General features: G+C 44.2%; 2 protein-coding genes across 3 annotated transcripts; one reads left to right on the top strand and one right to left on the bottom strand.

The window, feature by feature from the left end:
* Positions 1-4438: 4438 nt before the first annotated feature.
* Positions 4439-6879, bottom strand: LOC106569576 (eukaryotic translation initiation factor 3 subunit F). Its single transcript, XM_014141069.2, has 8 exons — positions 6707-6879; positions 6326-6396; positions 6125-6204; positions 5806-5943; positions 5455-5546; positions 5159-5295; positions 4864-4977; positions 4439-4618 (listed from the first exon to the last, which is right to left on the bottom strand). The coding sequence occupies exons 1-8, from the start codon at positions 6816-6818 to the stop codon at positions 4541-4543; spliced, it is 822 nt and encodes a 273-aa protein (XP_013996544.1). The 5' UTR covers positions 6819-6879; the 3' UTR covers positions 4439-4540.
* Positions 6880-7163: 284 nt separating this feature from the next.
* LOC106569574 (G protein-activated inward rectifier potassium channel 3) lies at positions 7164-17999 on the top strand. 2 transcript variants are annotated; one of them, XM_014141066.2, is made up of 8 exons: positions 7164-7868; positions 10775-11154; positions 12620-12830; positions 13263-13464; positions 13843-14035; positions 15602-15799; positions 16153-16283; positions 16599-17999. In XM_014141066.2, exons 2-8 carry the CDS (start codon positions 10866-10868, stop codon positions 16872-16874), a joined length of 1500 nt encoding a protein of 499 aa, XP_013996541.1. In that variant the 5' UTR covers positions 7164-7868; positions 10775-10865; the 3' UTR covers positions 16875-17999. The 2 variants fall into 2 exon arrangements, with proteins under 2 accessions (XP_013996541.1, XP_013996543.1); XM_014141068.2 differs by lacking the exon at positions 7164-7868 and adding an exon at positions 11289-11393 and having other exon boundaries at positions 10874-11154.
* The last annotated feature ends 184 nt before the right edge of the window (positions 18000-18183 follow it).

The raw sequence follows: 18183 nt of genomic DNA on the forward strand, positions 1-18183 counted from the left end.
GAGAGAGAAACTATCCAATAAGTACCATAACATTTTTACCTAGAGCCCTATGGACCCTGGTCAAAAGTAGTGTACTGAATAGCGAATAGGATGCCATTTGGGACTTTGTCAAATCCTTCTCAAATGAATCCTCGCTGCTAGAAATGTGGAGAAATGTCCCAGGCAAAATAAAGTACACTACAGTTCCTGAACTCATGGAGAAACTATCAGAGAACTAACTATATAATGTGAAGACAGAATAACTGTGTCTTTTGGGAATGTTTGTTGACTTGGTAAATACTTTGTAAGAACAACCTACAGCCACTGCCCTGTAGCATATACATGGAACCAGAGCTATATTTAGAATATAGAATATTTCCAATATATTCAATATATGGCTCTTCGTGGAACTATAACACAGTAATATATGTGCATAAGACCTAATTGTCAGGACATAGTTAATCAAAGACTGAGCGCTGGGGTGAAAAATGTCCCACACACACAATAGTATTCCATCTAGAGCACTGTACAGTTCTCCAACAAACAAACCAGCAGGCCAATGTTCTGTTCCCAGTTGGAATGTTGTGACTCACTGGCATTCCTTGGAGATAAGCCATGGGAGGGTCAGATAGTATCTGTATCCCAAATGGCAACCTATTTACTATATCATTCTCTACTTTTGACCAGAGCCCTATGGGCCGTGGTCAAAAGGAGTGCAGTGTGTATTTAATAGGGTGTCTGTGACAACAAACATGAATTCATCCCTATCCTCAGAAGAGATGTATTTATGTTCATGTCAAGTGGCACAACTAAAACAAAGCAAAGGGAACGACAGCGACAATCTCGCAGAGTCACAAATTCATGACTTCATTCCACGAAAGAAAAGCATACATTTCCATTGCGCCTATAATTTTGGCCTGGCAGGGTTTACACACGATGGCCTCTCATTAAAAACTAGAATTAGTGCTTGTGAATCACACGTGGTTCAACTGTGAAGCATACGATGGGAAAACACTATAAACTACTGACACTTTAATTATCTAAACCAAATTGGGCTGAGAGATCTTTTGTATTGTGGCATTACCTAAAGAGCAGCAAGACTAAATACAGTGCTTGAATGGATGCTTATTGTAGATCATCACACATACTGCAAAGACCCAGAGCTACTGTAGGTAAGACTTTAGAACTATGGTACTGTTCTCTAAAGGGAGGCTTTACAAGCTCGAGTCTCATTAAGACAACCCATAGGGCTCTTGTCTAAAGTAGTGCACTATATAGAGAATAGGGTACCATTTGGGCCACAGATATGTTCACTAGGACCAAACTAATGAGGAGTTTAAAGCTGTATGAAGACACATGGCTGTTGTGTTCTTGTGTTAGACCAGTACCCTTTCAGGGTTCCACAAAGGGACAGGCAGTTTCCATGGAGAAATGCAGAACTCCTTTTGTTGTTGTTTTGCATTTGTTACTTACTGACCATAACTAACTACAGCTACACCATTCTACTGCTGCTGACTACCCTGATCCACTATCCCCTTCCAGCTTCTCTCTCTCGAAGAAGAAGAAGAATACATACATCCCAAATGGCACCCAATTCCCTATAGTACATAGGGCTCTGGTCAGCAGCAGTGCATAGGCTGCTATTTTGGACGTAGACAAACCCCAGTACCTCAGATCATAATACTGTAATAGCGGGTTTTACATTCAATATACTATTAGTCTTTAACAGGTTTGTTGGGCAGTATGTTAGAATTAGATGAGTCTTTTTGCAATACAGCTACATTAATCCCACTCATAGGATGAGAATGTCAACGCTTGGTTCATGTACTCTGAAACCCCTCTACACTGTAACTCTATTCATGATAACAACAGGGGGAAAAGGCAGAATTTTGTCTATTTCATTCAACTTTAAAAAAATCAAGATTCAAAGAAATGAATGGATGCATGAATTAGGTTTGCTTTAAGTGTCTCAATCGTAGGAAGAAATCATACTTATATTTTAGCTCATTTAGTCGACACTCTTATCCAGGGCGACTTACAGTGGAGCGCATACATTTTTATACTGGTCCCCTGTTGGAATTGAACCCACAACAAGTCCCATGCTCTACCAAGTGAGCCACATGGAACCGGAAAGGAGGGTCTGTTGATAAATATGATGTACATACAGTTGAAGTCGGAAGTTTACATACACTTAGGTTGCAGTCATTAAAACTCGTTTTTCAACCACTCCACAAATTTCTTGTTAACAAACTATAGTTTTGGCAAGTCGGTTAGGACATCTACTTTGTGCATGACACAAGTAATTTTTCCAACTGTTTACAGACAGATTATTTCACTTATAATTCACTGTATCACAATTCCAGTGGATCAGAAGTGTACATACGCTATTGACTTTGCCTTTAAACAGCTTGGAAAATTCCAGAAAATGATGTCATGGCTTTAGAAGTTTCTGATAGGCCAATTGACATAATTTGAGTCAATTGGAGGTGTACCTGTGGATCTATTTTAAGGCCTACCTTCAAACTCAGTGCCTCTTTGCTTGACATCATGCAAAAATCAAAAGAAATCAGCCAAGACCTCAGAAAAGAATTGAAGACCTCCACAAGTCTGGTTCATCCTTGGGAGCAATTTCCAAACGCCTGAAGGTACCACGTTCATCTGTACAAACAATAGTACGCAAGTATAAACACCATGGGACCACACAGCCGTCTTACCACTCAGGAAGGAGACGCGTTCTGTCTTCTAGAGATTAATGTACTTTGGTGCGAAATGTGCAAATCAATCCCAGAACAACAGCAAAGGACCTTGAGAAGATGCTGGAGGAAACAGGTACAAAAGTATCTATTTCCACAGTAAAACGAGTCCTATATCGACATAACCTGAAAGGCCGCTCAGCAAGGAAGAAGCCACTGCTCCAAAACCGCCATAAAAAAGCCAGACTACGGTTTGCAACTGCACATGGGGACAAAGATTGTACTTTTTGGAAAAATGTCCTCTGGTCTGATGAAACAAAAATAGAACTGTTTGGCCATAATGACTATCGTTATGTTTGGAGGAAAAAGGGGGAGGCTTGCAAGCCGAAGAACACCATCCCAACCGTGAAGCACGTGGGTGGCAGCATCATGTTGTGGGGGTGCTTTGCTGCAGGAGGGACTGGTGCACTTCCCAAAATAGATGGCTTCATGAGGACGGAAAATGATGTGGATATATTGAAGCAACAGCTCAAGACATCAGTCAGGAAGTTAAAGATTGGTCACAAATGGGTCTTCCAAATGAACAATGACCCCAAGCATACTTCCAAAGTTGTAGCAAAATGGCTTAAGGACAACAAAGTCAAGGTATTGGAGTGGCCATCACAAAGCCCTGACCTCAATCCTATAGAAGATTTGTGGGCAGAACTGAAAAAGCGTGTGCGAGCAAGGAGGCCTACAAACCTGACTCAGTTACACCAGCTCTGTCCGGTGGAATGGGCCAAAATTCACCCAACTTATTGTGGGAAGCTTGTGGAAGGCTACCCGAAACATTTGACCCAAGTTAAACAATTTAAAGGCAATGCTACCAAATACTAATTGAGTGTATGTAAACTTCTGACCCACTGGGAATGTGATGAAAGAAATAAAAGCTGAAATAAATCACTATTATTCTGACATTTCACATTATTAAAATAAAGTGGTGATCCTAACTGACCTAAAGCAGGGCATTTTCACTAGGAATACATGTCAGGAATTGTGAAAAATTGAGTTTAAATGCATTTGGCTAAGGTGTATGTAAACTTCTGACTTCAACTGTAACTGTTGACTCCGCCCAGAAAGGGGATACTGAAGATGACTATTAGATGCAGGGTATGCTGTCAAATGGCTCCGTATTCCCTACTTTTGATCAGGGTCCATATGGGTTTTGGGTTATACAGAACATCTCTTTGACCCTATGGTCATCAGAATTCATTGGACCTTTGATCTTCTCCTAGTCCCTGCCCTCTATCTATGACCCCTGTTGCCTAGGAGACCCCTCACTGTGCCAGGCAAAAGATCTGAGCTCTTTGGTGCCACCCTGTGGACCAAATAGGGATTTTATCCTAGGAACTGGTAACTAATCTGCATTGTCATCATACTGTATGAGTAGGGCCCTGTGTTTTGCACAGTCTTGGTCCAATTCTCATTTCTGAATGAGGATTAAAATGCAGGATAAAACATTGCTATGTCCCATGATTGCAGAAAACACAGGGCCCTAAATACAAGGCCTGTTTGCATTACTTCTGGAACCACCAACAGGGGAGAGTACTCACACAAGCAAATGCTTCTGAGCTTTAATTTATATTCATACTGCTTTTCCAGAAATATAAATGTTACTAGGCATGCATTGTCCCATTCAGGAACACATTGTGGAATCTGCAAATAAATTATTTTAGCTATAAAACATCACTTCAGTTGTAGCAAGCAAACATTGCAATTACACACTGTACTGTATATCACCTTTATTAATTTGAGCTAAAGAAGTATACCAAAAAATTCAATATCCATCACTCTTTATTAAGAACTAAACAATCCTGATCCCTCAATGCTCAGAGTACCACAATCTTCTCATTCAGGGCGATCTGTGCTTGAGTCAGATTAGATAGATAGGTCACCATCAACAGGTCCTGTGAAAGAGAAACGGTATACATTCTCACAAATGTCATGAGTGCAAGGGACAAATATTTACTATAGCTGTTCAACTGAATCAATTCCACAGATGAGGGGCCGTATGAATCAAGCGTCTCAGAGTAGGAGTGCTGATCTAGGATCAGATTCCCGTCCATGTAATCTTGATGTAAAAAAAAGGCAAAACTGATCCTAAACCAGCACTTGATAAATACAGGCCCAAATCCAAAAGAGGCATAATTACGTTGATGTTGGAGTTGAGCATGGTCTCAAAGTCCTCTGCTGTGATCTTAGGAACCTTGTTGACCAGATCCATCAGGTACCGTCCAACACTGTTATCTGCCGTCTGCTTACCAGACTGAGAAACATACAGGAAGAAAGGCTTAGGTTATGGCCACAGAGACGCAGAAACACAAATTAAGTCGTAACTCAACTTTTCCGATGAGCTGCATACGGTAAAAAGGTTGACATAACGGACGTCTCCGTAATGTAATATGGGATGCAGCCATATATAGGCTCTGTGTGTGTAGGCTACTCACCAACACGTCCTCAATGTAGGTCAGTACCGTGGCCAGCATGTCCTGAACGCGGCCTGCTGCCCCGCCCACCTGGCAGAGGTCAGAGGTCAGCCCATTGGTGGTGTTAGGGGCATCTCTCGTCCTCTGGAGAAGGTCAACTAGAATATACAAATTATTTTATCAATTTTATTAAGGATTTCCCCACCCCAACAAGAAGACATGACTCAACAAATAAAACCATGTCCAAACCTGGAACAATTGGGACAGAGAATTGTTAGCTGGACAGAAAACAAGGAAAGAAGAATTAAGGTTCTTACCTCCTATCCTCTCAGTGTCGTAATACTTGTATTTCACACTCAGGGGAGTGAACATCACACCGACAGTCTTTCCCGGCACACCCATCTGGGCACTGTCATGGCAAACGAAGCAATGGAAAAAAATATGAATTTATTTAAACTATCATAAGGAATACCAAAGTGCTTAAAGTAAAGCAAAGTAATGAAACAGCAAATGCCAACATAACAAAACAACTGAACGATGAGATCAGGAAGTCACAGGGAGTTGAAGCAACTCTGCCTGGGATGGAGTCAACAATAGCTTTTCAGTGGACCAACTAAATGACTGAGACAGAAGAAGAGAGACTGGTTGAAGTGAGGGCTGTCACAGACCTGACGTAGGCACGGATGTTCATCTTGCCACTCTGCAGGGCGGTGTCCATGGTCAGGTGAATGGGGTTCGTAGCCTCTCGGCTGTAATACTCATGGATCAACACAGAGTGCTCAGTGATCTCAAAGCCTGTGGCATACCTGTGGAAGGAAAACGGTTTGACTTTAGAGCAGTGTTCTGACACAAGCACACAGATTCACTTTGAACAAATGTACTTTTTTTCTTTCTATTTAATCGAATAAGTTGTCAATAATTGTTAGTACCGGCGGGGGACAAAAGCTTTTTTCTAATGGGACTAGGGAAGAATATAAGCCTACTCACCATCCAACAATGACCTCGCTGGGTGACACCCTCTTATGAAGATCATACATGTTCTTGGCAAACTCCATGTCCACAGCAACCTGTCACCATCACAAAGACACCAGTGTCACTTCTAGGACTACATGTGCAAGCTTTCCTAAATTTCTACACTACAACAATAGCTAGATAGTATATAGTTGTATCAGTGACACTTCTCATCACCTCGTCTTCAGACTCATTGTGGGGGACAGAGAAACAGTTGGTGACCTCAACAGAGTGCTTGTCAATGGTGCCTGAGGAAGACAAGAAATGCATTACGTTACGATCCTCGTGTTGTGCCTACGTTACGGGGACAAATTTAACTATTCTATGGAACCTGTTACTCGTTTCAACAACAAACATTCCACAGTAATCTAGGCAAGCTAAAATATTGTAATACTTTGGTATATTTTCGGATGAAGAGGATGTGATAGCCTGGCAATGCATCAGCAAAGTGATGCAAGCTAAGTTCGCCGTAGCTAGCTGAGACAGGCTGTTAGCCTCCCTGCGCGTCTACTCCATTTTCATTAGATTAGAGCTAAAGTACGTTTATAGTTAAATTACCAAGCAAGGTTCCGATCACACGACTCGCTCCCTCATTTCTCCGTTCGTAAGAATCGCCGATGGAGGCGAGAACGACAGGGTGAATTTTCACCACGGGGCCATACACCGACATCTTGAAAAAGGAACACTTTTACGCTTCCGGTCGCTTTATCAGCGTGTGACAAATACAGAAAAGGTGCGTCACCTGCTGCATTGGAAGTGGTATTGCACACAGAGGCGACCTAATAATACATCAAATAAACCCTTATAATAAAAAATAATAGCCTAAATGTGATTAACCATTGAATGCATCAGAAGACCAATTATTTCTGAAAAAACAGTATTAAATACTATAATTGAAATGCTGTTAGGCTATTTGGATGTTCAGAAACTGGTTGTTTCACATGGATATGAATTCATTTATTTTCAAAACGTCATCCTCCACAGACCGAATATCATTTCCACCTCCTGCAAGCCTATCGAAGAATAGGTCAACTGGATCATAAAATTGTCTCTATAGCAACCTCGGGTTGTAAATGCCTCCTCACATCATCGGCATCTAAAATGTCCAGACTTTACCATCTGTGTAAAACAGTTGACAAAACAGCACAATGGTTTAAATATCTAATGCCTGTCGTGATCATGAATCTGGGTGATGGTTTATGAATGATGGCGATGACAGCATCCTCCTCGACTGTCGCTCCCATGATCTAACACCTGCGCAGCTGCCGGTAATTCATACAATTTTATCTGATGCGGATCGCTGCTGCTGGGTGCACTGTCTATACCCAATGGTCTATACGGACGAACTGCCACCATTTTAAACTCTTTGAAGACAAACTTGGAAAATATAAGAATATGCTATTTGTCAGCACGCTGTTCGTTGAGGATTACAGACATCTAAAAAGCAGAGTCGTTTGGTTGGGGTTGCCTTTGTTTCCTGTTGAGAGAGTAGAGGACTGAACTGATGCTGCGTCGAACACCCTCCTGATCAGCAGAGCCGATGGTAAACATTCAAAACAATTGTCGGATGATCGAACTTGAGCGGACGATCTCCGAGGTTCACTCTTGGACCAGCCACTCATCTGTAAGGTCCTTTATAAATAAATAAATAAGGGGACGGGATATTATTTTAATAGGATAAGGCAATTACCAGATGAAAGCGGGACAAACCCCACTACAGGTAAGATACATCACTGTTGTTTTCTTTATGATTGATAAATGTGTGTTTTCTGATCGAATACATTAAGAAATGTTTAATGCGTCATTGTTGAATAGTCAACACCGTAGGCTATAGGCTATTCCATCACCCCACGCGTTTAGTTACCGAATATTCTATCCAGGTAGTGTTTTATATCACTGGAGGAAACCGGGCTCCATTTTATATGTTACACGGTGATTATGCACATTATTAGAATGGAACCTGTCTTATTGCTGTTTTGTGTTCTTATAGGCCTATATTACAGAATACGTTAAAAGTGACATTGTACGTTTTCTGAGAAATAATAGCCCCCTTACTCCGTGAAAAGATTCCTGTAATTTATTGTGCTCCCATAACAGACAGACACAGGCTATGCATGACCAATCTAATGACCTTATTCTTAAGGCTATATGTACAGCATGTGGTTTTGTCTCGGCAATATGTGACTCTTTCTCGGACCAAATTCACTTTCCCCATCCCCCACAGTCAGACAGGAGAAATAACCCATCTGTCATTGTCACTGGAATTATTCAGCTCTGACTCTCAAATGGCACCCTAGTCCCTTCATTACTTTTGACCAGAGCCCTATGGGCCCCTAGTCAAATGTAGTACACTACATAGGAAATATGGTGCCATTTGGGACGTAGATCAGGGCTTCACTCATTCCTCCCTGTAACATCTGACCTATTCCATTAATATAGATTAGACCGTACTGAAGGTAATAGGAGGGTTTGTGGAGAGAAAGTTGAGTAAAGGACAGATGGAGACATGGGTATTGAGTCAGGACAGACAGACATGGGTATTGAGTCAGGACAGACAGACATGGGTATTGAGTCAGGACAGACGGAGACATGGGTATTGAGTCAGGACAGATGGAGACATGGGTATTGAGTCAGGACAGATGGAGACATGGGTATTGAGTCAGGACAGATGGAGACATGGGTATTGAGTCAGGACAGATGGAGACATGGGTATTGAGTCAGGACAGACAGACATGGGTATTGAGTCAGGACAGACGGAGACATGGGTATTGAGTCAGGACAGATGGAGACATGGGTATTGAGTCAGGACAGATGGAGACATGGGTATTGAGTCAGGACAGATGGAGACATGGGTATTGAGTCAGGACAGATGGAGACATGGGTATTGAGTCAGGACAGATGGAGACATGGGTATTGAGTCAGGACAGATGGAGACATGGGTATTGAGTCAGGACAGATGGAGACATGGGTATTGAGTCAGGACAGATGGGACATGGGTATTGAGTCAGGACAGATGGATTGAGTCAGGACAGATGAAGACATGGGTATTGAGTCAGGACAGATGGATTGAGTCAGGACAGATGGAGACATGGGTATTGAGTCAGGACAGATGGAGACATGGGTATTGAGTCAGGACAGATGGAGACATGGGTATTGAGTCAGGACAGATGGGACATGGGTATTGAGTCAGGACAGATGGATTGAGTCAGGACAGATGAAGACATGGGTATTGAGTCAGGACAGATGGATTGAGTCAGGACAGATGAGGACATGGGTATTGAGTCAGGACAGATGGAGACATGGGTATTGAGTCAGGACAGATGAAGACATGGGTATTGAGTCAGGACAGCTGGAGACATGGGTATTGAGTCAGGACAGCTGGAGACATGGGTATTGAGTCAGGACAGATGGAGACATGGGTATTGAGTCAGGACAGATGGATTGAGTCAGGACAGATGGAGACATGGGTATTGAGTCAGGACAGATGGAGACATGGGTATTGAGTCAGGACAGATGGAGACATGGGTATTGAGTCAGGACAGATGGAGACATGGGTATTGAGTCAGGACAGATGGAGACATGGGTATTGAGTCAGGACAGATGGAGACATGGGTATTGAGTCAGGACAGATGGAGACATGGGTATTGAGTCAGGACAGATGGAGACATGGGTATTGAGTCAGGACAGATGGTGACATGGGTATTGAGTCAGGACAGATGGGACATGGGTATTGAGTCAGGACAGATAGACATGGGTATTGAGTCAGGACAGATAGACATGGGTATTGAGTCAGGACAGATGGAGACATGGGTATTGAGTCAGGACAGATGGTTTGAGTCAGGACAGATGGAGACATGGGTATTGAGTCAGGACAGATGGATTGAGTCAGGACAGATGAAGACATGGGTATTGAGTCAGGACAGATAGAGACATGGGTATTGAGTCAGGACAGATGGAGACATGGGTATTGAGTCAGGACAGATGGAGACATGGGTTTTGAGTCAGGACAGATGGAGACATGGGTATTGAGTCAGGACAGATGGAGACATGGGTATTGAGTCAGGACAGATGGAGACATGGGTATTGAGTCAGGACAGATGGAGACATGGGTATTGAGTCAGGACAGATGGAGACATGGGTATTGAGTCAGGACAGATGGAGACATGGGTATTGAGTCAGGACAGATGGAGACATGGGTATTGAGTCAGGACAGATGGAGACATGGGTATTGAGTCAGGACAGATGGAGACATGGGTATTGAGTCAGGACAGATGGAGACATGGGTATTGAGTCAGGACAGATGGAGACATGGGTATTGAGTCAGGACCATTTCTTGAGGGACAGAAGACTACTTCCCAAATGCCACCCTAATTCCTATAGTGCACATATTTTGTCCATAGGGCTCTGTTCAAAAGTAGCATACTATGAAGGGAATAGGTTGCCATTTGGAATGAAAACATAGTGTTATTCAGTATAGTGAAGGGCATAAGTTATGCTCAACACTAGCCCTTCAACACTCCCTGTAGAACATATTTTCAGCATGCAGAGCCCTCTAAATACCCCACACTTCTATGATCTCACAATAACAATTTGGATCAATTTCCCCCTTCTTGTTTTGTATCCTAGGACCTTAACGTAAAGAACCGGATTAAACAGTCAATAACCATTGGACAGAGTCTGCCATAGGGGAAATATCAAAAACACACCGTCATTCCTGATGGCGCTTGAAGACTCTGCCTTCACCTCGCGGCCAGAGTCCCTCTCTCTGCCCGTGGTGGAGAAAGGGAAGGGACCAGTGGAAGAGGCTACTGAGGTGACAGCCTCCACCGGAGTGTTTGATGTGTCTGAGGATCTGGGCCATGTGGTTACCACGGATACCGCCCAGCCTGGTGTTAACAGATCGTGGAAGTCCAAGTTGGCAGAGAGGCAGGCCAATGCAGCATCCGAGGAGTACGTTAAGAAGCTGCCTCGGGTGGTGGAGAAGGAGAGGGGTAGATTTGGCTGGGGTGAGTAGTAGTGCTGTTGCCTTTATCGGTGTCCAAAATTGGCACCCTATTTGCATCTCATAAGGCTCTGGTCAAAAGTAGGGCACTATGTAGTGAATAAGGGCCATTTGGAACGCACTTTATTTCTCTCTCAGGACTGTTCTTCTTTTCTGCCCTGAGACATTGTTGGCGCCACGAGAGTGAATCTATCTAGAACGAGAGGTTACTAAGCGACCGTCTGACAGTGTTCTGTGACCAATGTAAGGTTTTGTGTTTGGCTTTAAATGATTTACACTGACAGACAGGCTAAATCCCAAATGACACCCTATTTCCTATATATTAGGGTGTCATTTGGGACGCAACCACTGTGTTCTCTCTGGCTCTCTACGGTCTGCAGATAGGTGGTTATTGAATGCATCTTCTCTCTCCCTCCTCCTCTTCCACCTCTATCTCCTCCACCTCCACCCCCCCCACCTCCACCCCCCCTCCACCTCTACCCCCCCTCCTCCTGCTCCCCCCTCCTCTTCTACTTCTATCCCCCTCCTCCTCTACCCCCTCCTCCCCTCCTCCACTTCTACCCCCCTCCTCCTCTACCCCCTCCCCTCCTCCACTTCTACTCCCTCCTCCTCTCCCCTCCTCCTCCTCTACCCCCCTCCTCCTGCTGCTCTACCCCCTCCCTCCTACTCCCCCCTCCTCTTCTACTTCTATCCCCCTCCTCCTCTACCCCCTCCCCTCCTCCACTTCTACCCCCCTCCTCCTCCCCTCCCCTCCTCCTCCTCTACCTCCTCCACTTCTACCCTCCTCCTCCCCTCCTCCTCCTCTATCCCCCTCCTCCTCTACCCCCTCCCCTCCCCTCCTCCACTTCTACCCCCTCCTCCTCCCCTCCTCCTCCTCTACCCCCCCTCCTCCTCTACCCCCCCCTCCTCCACTTCTACCCCCTCCTCCTCCTCTATCCCCTCCTCCTCTACCCCCTCCCCTCCCCTCCTCCACTTCTACCCCCTCCCCTCCCCTCCTCCTCCTCTACCCCCTCCCCCCTACTCCCCCTCCTCTTCTACTTCTATCCCCCTCCTCCTCTACCCCCTCCTCCCCTCCCCTCCTCCACTTCTACCCCCTCCTCCTCTACCCCCTCCTCCTCCTCTACCCCCTCCCCTCCTCCTCTACCCCCTCCCCTCCTCCACTTCTACTCCCTCCTCCTCTCCCCTCCTCCTCCTCTACCCCCTCCTCCTCTACCCCCTCCCCTCCTCCACTTCTACCCCCCTCCTCCTCCTCTACCCCTCCCCTCCTCCTCTACCCTCCTCCCATCCTGTGTAAAATGCCTGTTCCTCTGGTTTCTCCCCCCCAACCCATCTTCCTATTGCTCATTCCCTTAGTCCCATAGTTCTACTGCCGATATGTCACTGTAGTCTTTCCCTCTCTCTCTCTCTCACTCCTCTCTCTCTCTCTCCCCTTCCTTCCCTCCCTTCCTGGCCTGGTTTCCTGCCTGCAGCCAAGAGACGTAAGACTCAGCGCTATGTGGAGAAGAATGGTCGCTGTAACGTTTCACACGGCAACATGAGGGAGACGTACCGTTATCTGACAGATATCTTCACCACGCTGGTGGACCTCAACTGGCGCTGCTCACTTTTCGTCTTCGTCATGGCCTACGCCATCACCTGGCTCTTCTTCGGGGCCATTTGGTACCTGATAGCCTACCTCCGGTGAGAGGGACAAACAGACAGACAGCAGGCCAGGGGACACTTGGGATAGTCCCAAATGACACCCTATTCTCTTGTAGTGCACTATATAGGGAATGGGATGCCATTTCAGATACAGCAATGGTATCACTGTCAGAGAGTCACTCTACATGATGCCATTTCTTCTCTGTAGAGCAAGTATATTAGTAAATGGATAGTTTTTCACAACCTATATTTTTGTTTGCTCCTCTCTACCTCTCCTCTCTCTCTCTCTCTCGCTCTCTCTCCCATACTTTCTCTCTTTCCACTGCACCCTTCTCCCCCTATTTTTATTTATTTCACCTTTATTTTAGTAGAGTCCCATTGAGACCAAGGTCTCTTTTACAAGGGAGCCCTGCATGTACACAATTTACAAAAACAACATAATAAAAAAAAAAGTTCTTTCTCCCCTCCCAGAGGGGATCTAGATCATCTGGAGGATGAGACATGGACACCGTGCGTCAACAACGTGAATGGCTTCATCTCTGCCTTCCTCTTCTCCATCGAGACAGAGACCACCATTGGTTACGGCCACCGTGTCATCACTGACCAGTGTCCAGTGGGCACCATGCTGCTCCTGCTCCAGGCCATACTGGGATCTATGGTCAACGCCTTCATGGTGAGACTCATTGTCTGCACCCCTAATGGCTCCCTACGTAGTGAACAAATTTTGACCAGGGCCCATAGTGTTCTGGTCAAAGGCGCTGGTTAAAAGTAGTGCACTATATAGGGAATAAGGTGCCATTTGAGATGCAGGCCCATACAGTCCCTACTGTATTTTTTACTGTACCCTAAGGACATATTCTTACACTAATACAATCACATCTGTTTTTCTCCATCGTACAAATAGTTTGAAGAACTTGTAATCATATCAAAAAGCTGCCCCTTAAAAATGACCTTTTCTCCGTCTATGCCTTTTGGAGCTGTTGGGATGAAGCGGAAGTCACATTTCCATTGGACCTTTGTTTGGACAACGAAGTGATCTTCTTCTCCTCAGGTGGGCTGTATGTTTGTGAAGATCTCTCAGCCCAATAAACGTGCGGAGACCCTGGTGTTTTCTAAGAATGCAGTGATCTCTCTGAGAGACGACAGACTGTGTCTGATGTTCCGGGTGGGAGACCTGCGCAGCTCGCACATTGTAGGAGCCAACATGAGGGCCAAACTCATCAAGTCTAAACAGACTCAGGAAGGTGAGGCTAGTATACAATCAACCGCCATACAAGGTCTGCATCCCAAATGGCACCCTATTACCTATATAGTGCACTACTTTTGACCAGAGCTCTATGGGCCCCAGTCAGAAGTAGTGCACTACATGGGGAATAGAGTGCCATTTGAGATTCAAACAAGAACACTCCACATGTTATTTTCTAGTATGGAAGTGATATACTGTGTACAAAATATTAAGGCTCTTTCCATGACATAGACTGACCAGGTGACTCCAGGTGAAAGCTACAATGCAAAGTATTCAGACCCCTTTATGTTTTCTGTCAGAAAGACCATCGAGTTCTTGGTCACCTCCCTGACCAAGCCCCTTCTCCCCTGATTGCTCAGTTTGGTCGTGGTTCCAAACTTATTCCATTTAAGAATGATGGAGGCCACACTCCTTCGACCTCATGGCTTGGTTTTTGCTCTGACATGCATTGTCAACTGTGGGACCTTATATACTGTAGACAGGTGTGTGCCTTTCCAAATCATGTCCAATCAATTACATTTACCATAAAAGGGTATGAATATTTACAGTATGTAAATAAGTTATTTCTGTTTTTATTTGTAATAAATTGGCAAACATTTCTAAAAACCTATTTTCGCTTTGTCATTATGGGGTATTGTATGTAGATTGAAGGAAAATAAATTATTTAATCAATTTTAGAATAAGGCTGTAACGGAGCAAAATGTGGAAAAAAGGAAGAGGTCTGAATACTTCCCGAATGCACTGTATGATCCTTATTGATGTTACTTGTTAAATCCACTTCAATCAGTGAAGGGAAGGAGGGGAGGAGACAAGTTAAAGAAGGATTTCTTAAGCCTTGAGACAATTGAGACATGGATTGTGTATGTGTGCCATTCAGAGGGTGAATGGGCAAAACAAAAGATTTAAGTGCCTTTGAACAAAGTATGGTAGTAGGTGCCAGGCGCACCAGTTTGTGTCAAGAATGGCAGCACTCCTGGGTTTTTCACGCTCCAGTTTCCCGCGTGCATCAACAATGGTCCACCAGCCAAAGGACATCCAGCCAACTTGACACAACTGTGGGAAGCATTGAGTATTGAAAACCGATCTGGCCTTAATAGCCACAGGTACTCTTAAATCTCTACCCGGTACACCCAGAAGAGGACTGGCCACCCCTCGGAGCCTGGTTCTTATTTTTTCCTAGCCACTGTGCTTCTGCATCTGTATCGCTTTCTCTCTGGGGTTTTAGGCTGGGGATCTGTAAAGCACTTTGCTGATGTAAAAAGGGCTTTATAGATTTGATGATTGATTGAGTATTTTTTTTTGTCCAGGGCTGCATTCCGTTCCAAATTATCATCTTCTCTTCCTCCCTTCACTTTGAGTGAACACTCAGTGACGTATGTATGATGTTTCCCCAAGGGAGCCTTTCCCGAGCGAGGGGGAGGGGAGGAGGGAAGAGGTCGCAAATAAAGTGGATTGGGACGTCCCTCAGGACTAGGCTTAATCTGTATCCAGGAAACCGTCCCTCAAGGTTTTATAACTCACTTCTCTCTCGTCCCCCTTTCTCCAACTCTCTCCCCCTCTCCAGGTGAGTTTATCCCTCTGGACCAGACAGACATCAGTGTGGGTTTTGAGACGGGGGACGACCGCCTGTTCCTGGTGTCTCCACTGGTCATCTCCCACGAGATCGACTGCCGCTCGCCCTTCTGGGACATGTCTCAGGGCCAGCTGGAGAAGGACGACTTTGAGATGGTTGTCATTCTGGAGGGAATGGTGGAGGCCACAGGTTAGTCCATGGTTGAGTCCCAAATGGCAACTTATTCTAAAACAAGTTTTTAAAACTGCACACTATGAAAGACAGGCAACCGACTCTACCATTTACTTTTCATTTTCAGTGAATCAACGACGCATTCCGCTTACAGTTTCTTCAGGTTCCCATAAGGCTCTGGTAAAAAGTGGTGTGACCAGAATAGGTTGCCAATTATAGGATCTCTATGGGTGCACCATGCCTTGGAAGTGGAAGTGGCTTTCCCGCCCACTGAGAAAATATTTGCTTAGTCATAGTCATAGTAGCTGAAGGGGCGCTGCCAGAGGAGGTTAATGTGTTCTTACAAAGTGTGTATGTGTTCATAACCCCAGGTATGACATGCCAGGCGCGGAGCTCTTACCTGGCAGACGAGGTCCAGTGGGGTCACAGGTTTAGTCCGATGATGTCACTGGCCGAAGGCTTCTTTGACATTGACTATGGCGCCTTCCATCAAACCTTTGAGGTAAGAACACACACACACACACAACACTCCAGAAAGGCTAAAAGCAACAAGGTTGCTGTGTTAGCCATCACCAGCTGGGTGGCGACTCAACATGTGGAAATGAATGGACAATGACGGCCCGCTGCTTTTAATCATGTACCATGTGATCACTGCCACTAGTACAGAACAACACAACACACCTTAACCATTTGTCAGTCTGGCATGTCTCCTCACTTACTCTTGTCATGTCACACAAATGATTTTACCCTGATTCTGAAAGTTATTTTCCAAGTTGTCTGATACAGTAACCGCCACTCATACCCCTCTCTTCCGTAGGTGGACACTCCCTCCTGCTCAGCGCACGAACTCTCATTGGCTGCGGCCCGATTGGAGGCTCATCTCTATTGGTCGATCTCCAGTAAATTGGACGAAGAGAAATGGGAGGGATCTTCTCTGACCAATCAATCAGGGAAGCAGCTAGACAATGGGAAAGGAGGGGTCGTTGGCCCTGTTTCATTTATTGTTGGTGAGATCACTGGAATAGAAGAACAATCCGGACCAGGGGAGTTGAATGGAAGTGTCACCACTGACCAGTCAGAATCAGAGGCCTAAAGTAGTTTGGGGCACCCTATCCCCTATGCAGTGCACTTATTTTGAGCAGAGCCCTGGTCCACAGTACTATAAATGTCATGACAGGATGAACCACAACTGCAGTACTGTAAATTACTTTTAGCTAATGTATAACATACAGCCATAGAACATTTTTCATAGAACCATTTGGGTGGTTTAAATGGTCCATTTTGCTCCTCCATTGCTGTGTTGGATAACATTGACTTGGACATGACAAATTATATCAATTCAATTTTGTCTTTCATTTCTCTGGTGATATTTCATTATTACCATGAATGTCTGTGCTTTACTATAATTATATTCTATTGTTATACCTCCAATATCCTCTAACAACAACATACATTATATTAATTAATACACTTTTTTTTTTTTTTTTTTTTTTTAAGAATTAAGTATTGACAATTCTTTGTCAGGAAAGAGGATGTTGTTCAGCCAGGTGAGATAATGGAATGTTCAGAGACATAGAAAGAGAACTGTGTTTTGGAACATCCTGGAACGTTCAGAGAGATAGAAAGAGGTGTGTTGGTGAATGGGGGAGTCAATGTATAAAAGGATGATGTATTATGGATAGTGTGATAGAAGAGAACATGTATGGTTTTTCACTTTAGCATGTATAGAGCATATCAAGGAATCGATTGAAATAGTATCTCTAAATCTCTTTATCTCTAAAAAAAACAAGGATTGTTTTAAAAGATTATATAGAAGTGTACATTAAGATTACATTAAAACAACCACCATTTTGTGATTAATTTAGATGTAGAATCATTACTGTGTTAACAATTTTAAAGGGTCACATCATATGTACTGTAGCTTATCACTGACGATGTCCCAACTGGAGACTAGTGGAAGTATTCATCTAACAAAACCAAGTATTTTCTCTCTTGGGAATGTTTCTGTGTGCTTTCACGTAGAAAGTAAGTAGCACAATGAAATATTTTCTTTCTATAGCCTCTTAGGATTTAAGCACAACTGTGTCCTGCTCTACTCACCCCAAACTCCTGCTTCTGCTGCTGTGTACATATGAGCCTTTTTACTTGATGTTTTTAATATAAAAAAATCAGAATTATTATCTATCAAAATTAATAAACTATATTCCACACCAACTTTCTTCCTCTTTGCTCTCACTTTTATCAGTGTGGTCATCTGCAATTTGCAATATTTATCCTTGTGAGTATTCACTGTTTCACTGAAAATCTGTCCATTTGTCTAAATGTTTTTTTGGGGGGTTGAGACATTCTGGGCACTGGCAATACTTGACGGATCAGAAGTTTGCCAGATTATTCATTCGGCA

Source organism: Salmo salar, chromosome ssa14 (genome assembly GCF_905237065.1).
Source record: "Salmo salar chromosome ssa14, Ssal_v3.1, whole genome shotgun sequence".
NCBI classification, from domain to species: Eukaryota; Metazoa; Chordata; class Actinopteri; order Salmoniformes; family Salmonidae; genus Salmo; species Salmo salar.

Excerpts from the sequence above, each read along its gene's own strand:
- LOC106569576 (XM_014141069.2), bottom strand. The coding sequence starts at position 6,818 with ATGTCGGTGTATGGCCCCGTGGTGAAAATTCACCCTGTCGTTCTCGCC. Across the intron at positions 6,397-6,706 it reads TGTGATCGGAACCTTGCTTG|GCACCATTGACAAGCACTCT; the intron begins GTAATTTAACTA and ends TGTCTTCCTCAG. Across the intron at positions 6,205-6,325 it reads ACAATGAGTCTGAAGACGAG|GTTGCTGTGGACATGGAGTT; the intron begins GTGATGAGAAGT and ends TGATGGTGACAG.
- LOC106569574 (XM_014141066.2), top strand. The coding sequence starts at position 10,866 with ATGGCGCTTGAAGACTCTGCCTTCACCTCGCGGCCAGAGTCCCTCTCT. Across the intron at positions 12,831-13,262 it reads TACCTGATAGCCTACCTCCG|AGGGGATCTAGATCATCTGG; the intron begins GTGAGAGGGACA and ends CTCCCCTCCCAG. Across the intron at positions 16,284-16,598 it reads CCTTCCATCAAACCTTTGAG|GTGGACACTCCCTCCTGCTC; the intron begins GTAAGAACACAC and ends TCTCTTCCGTAG.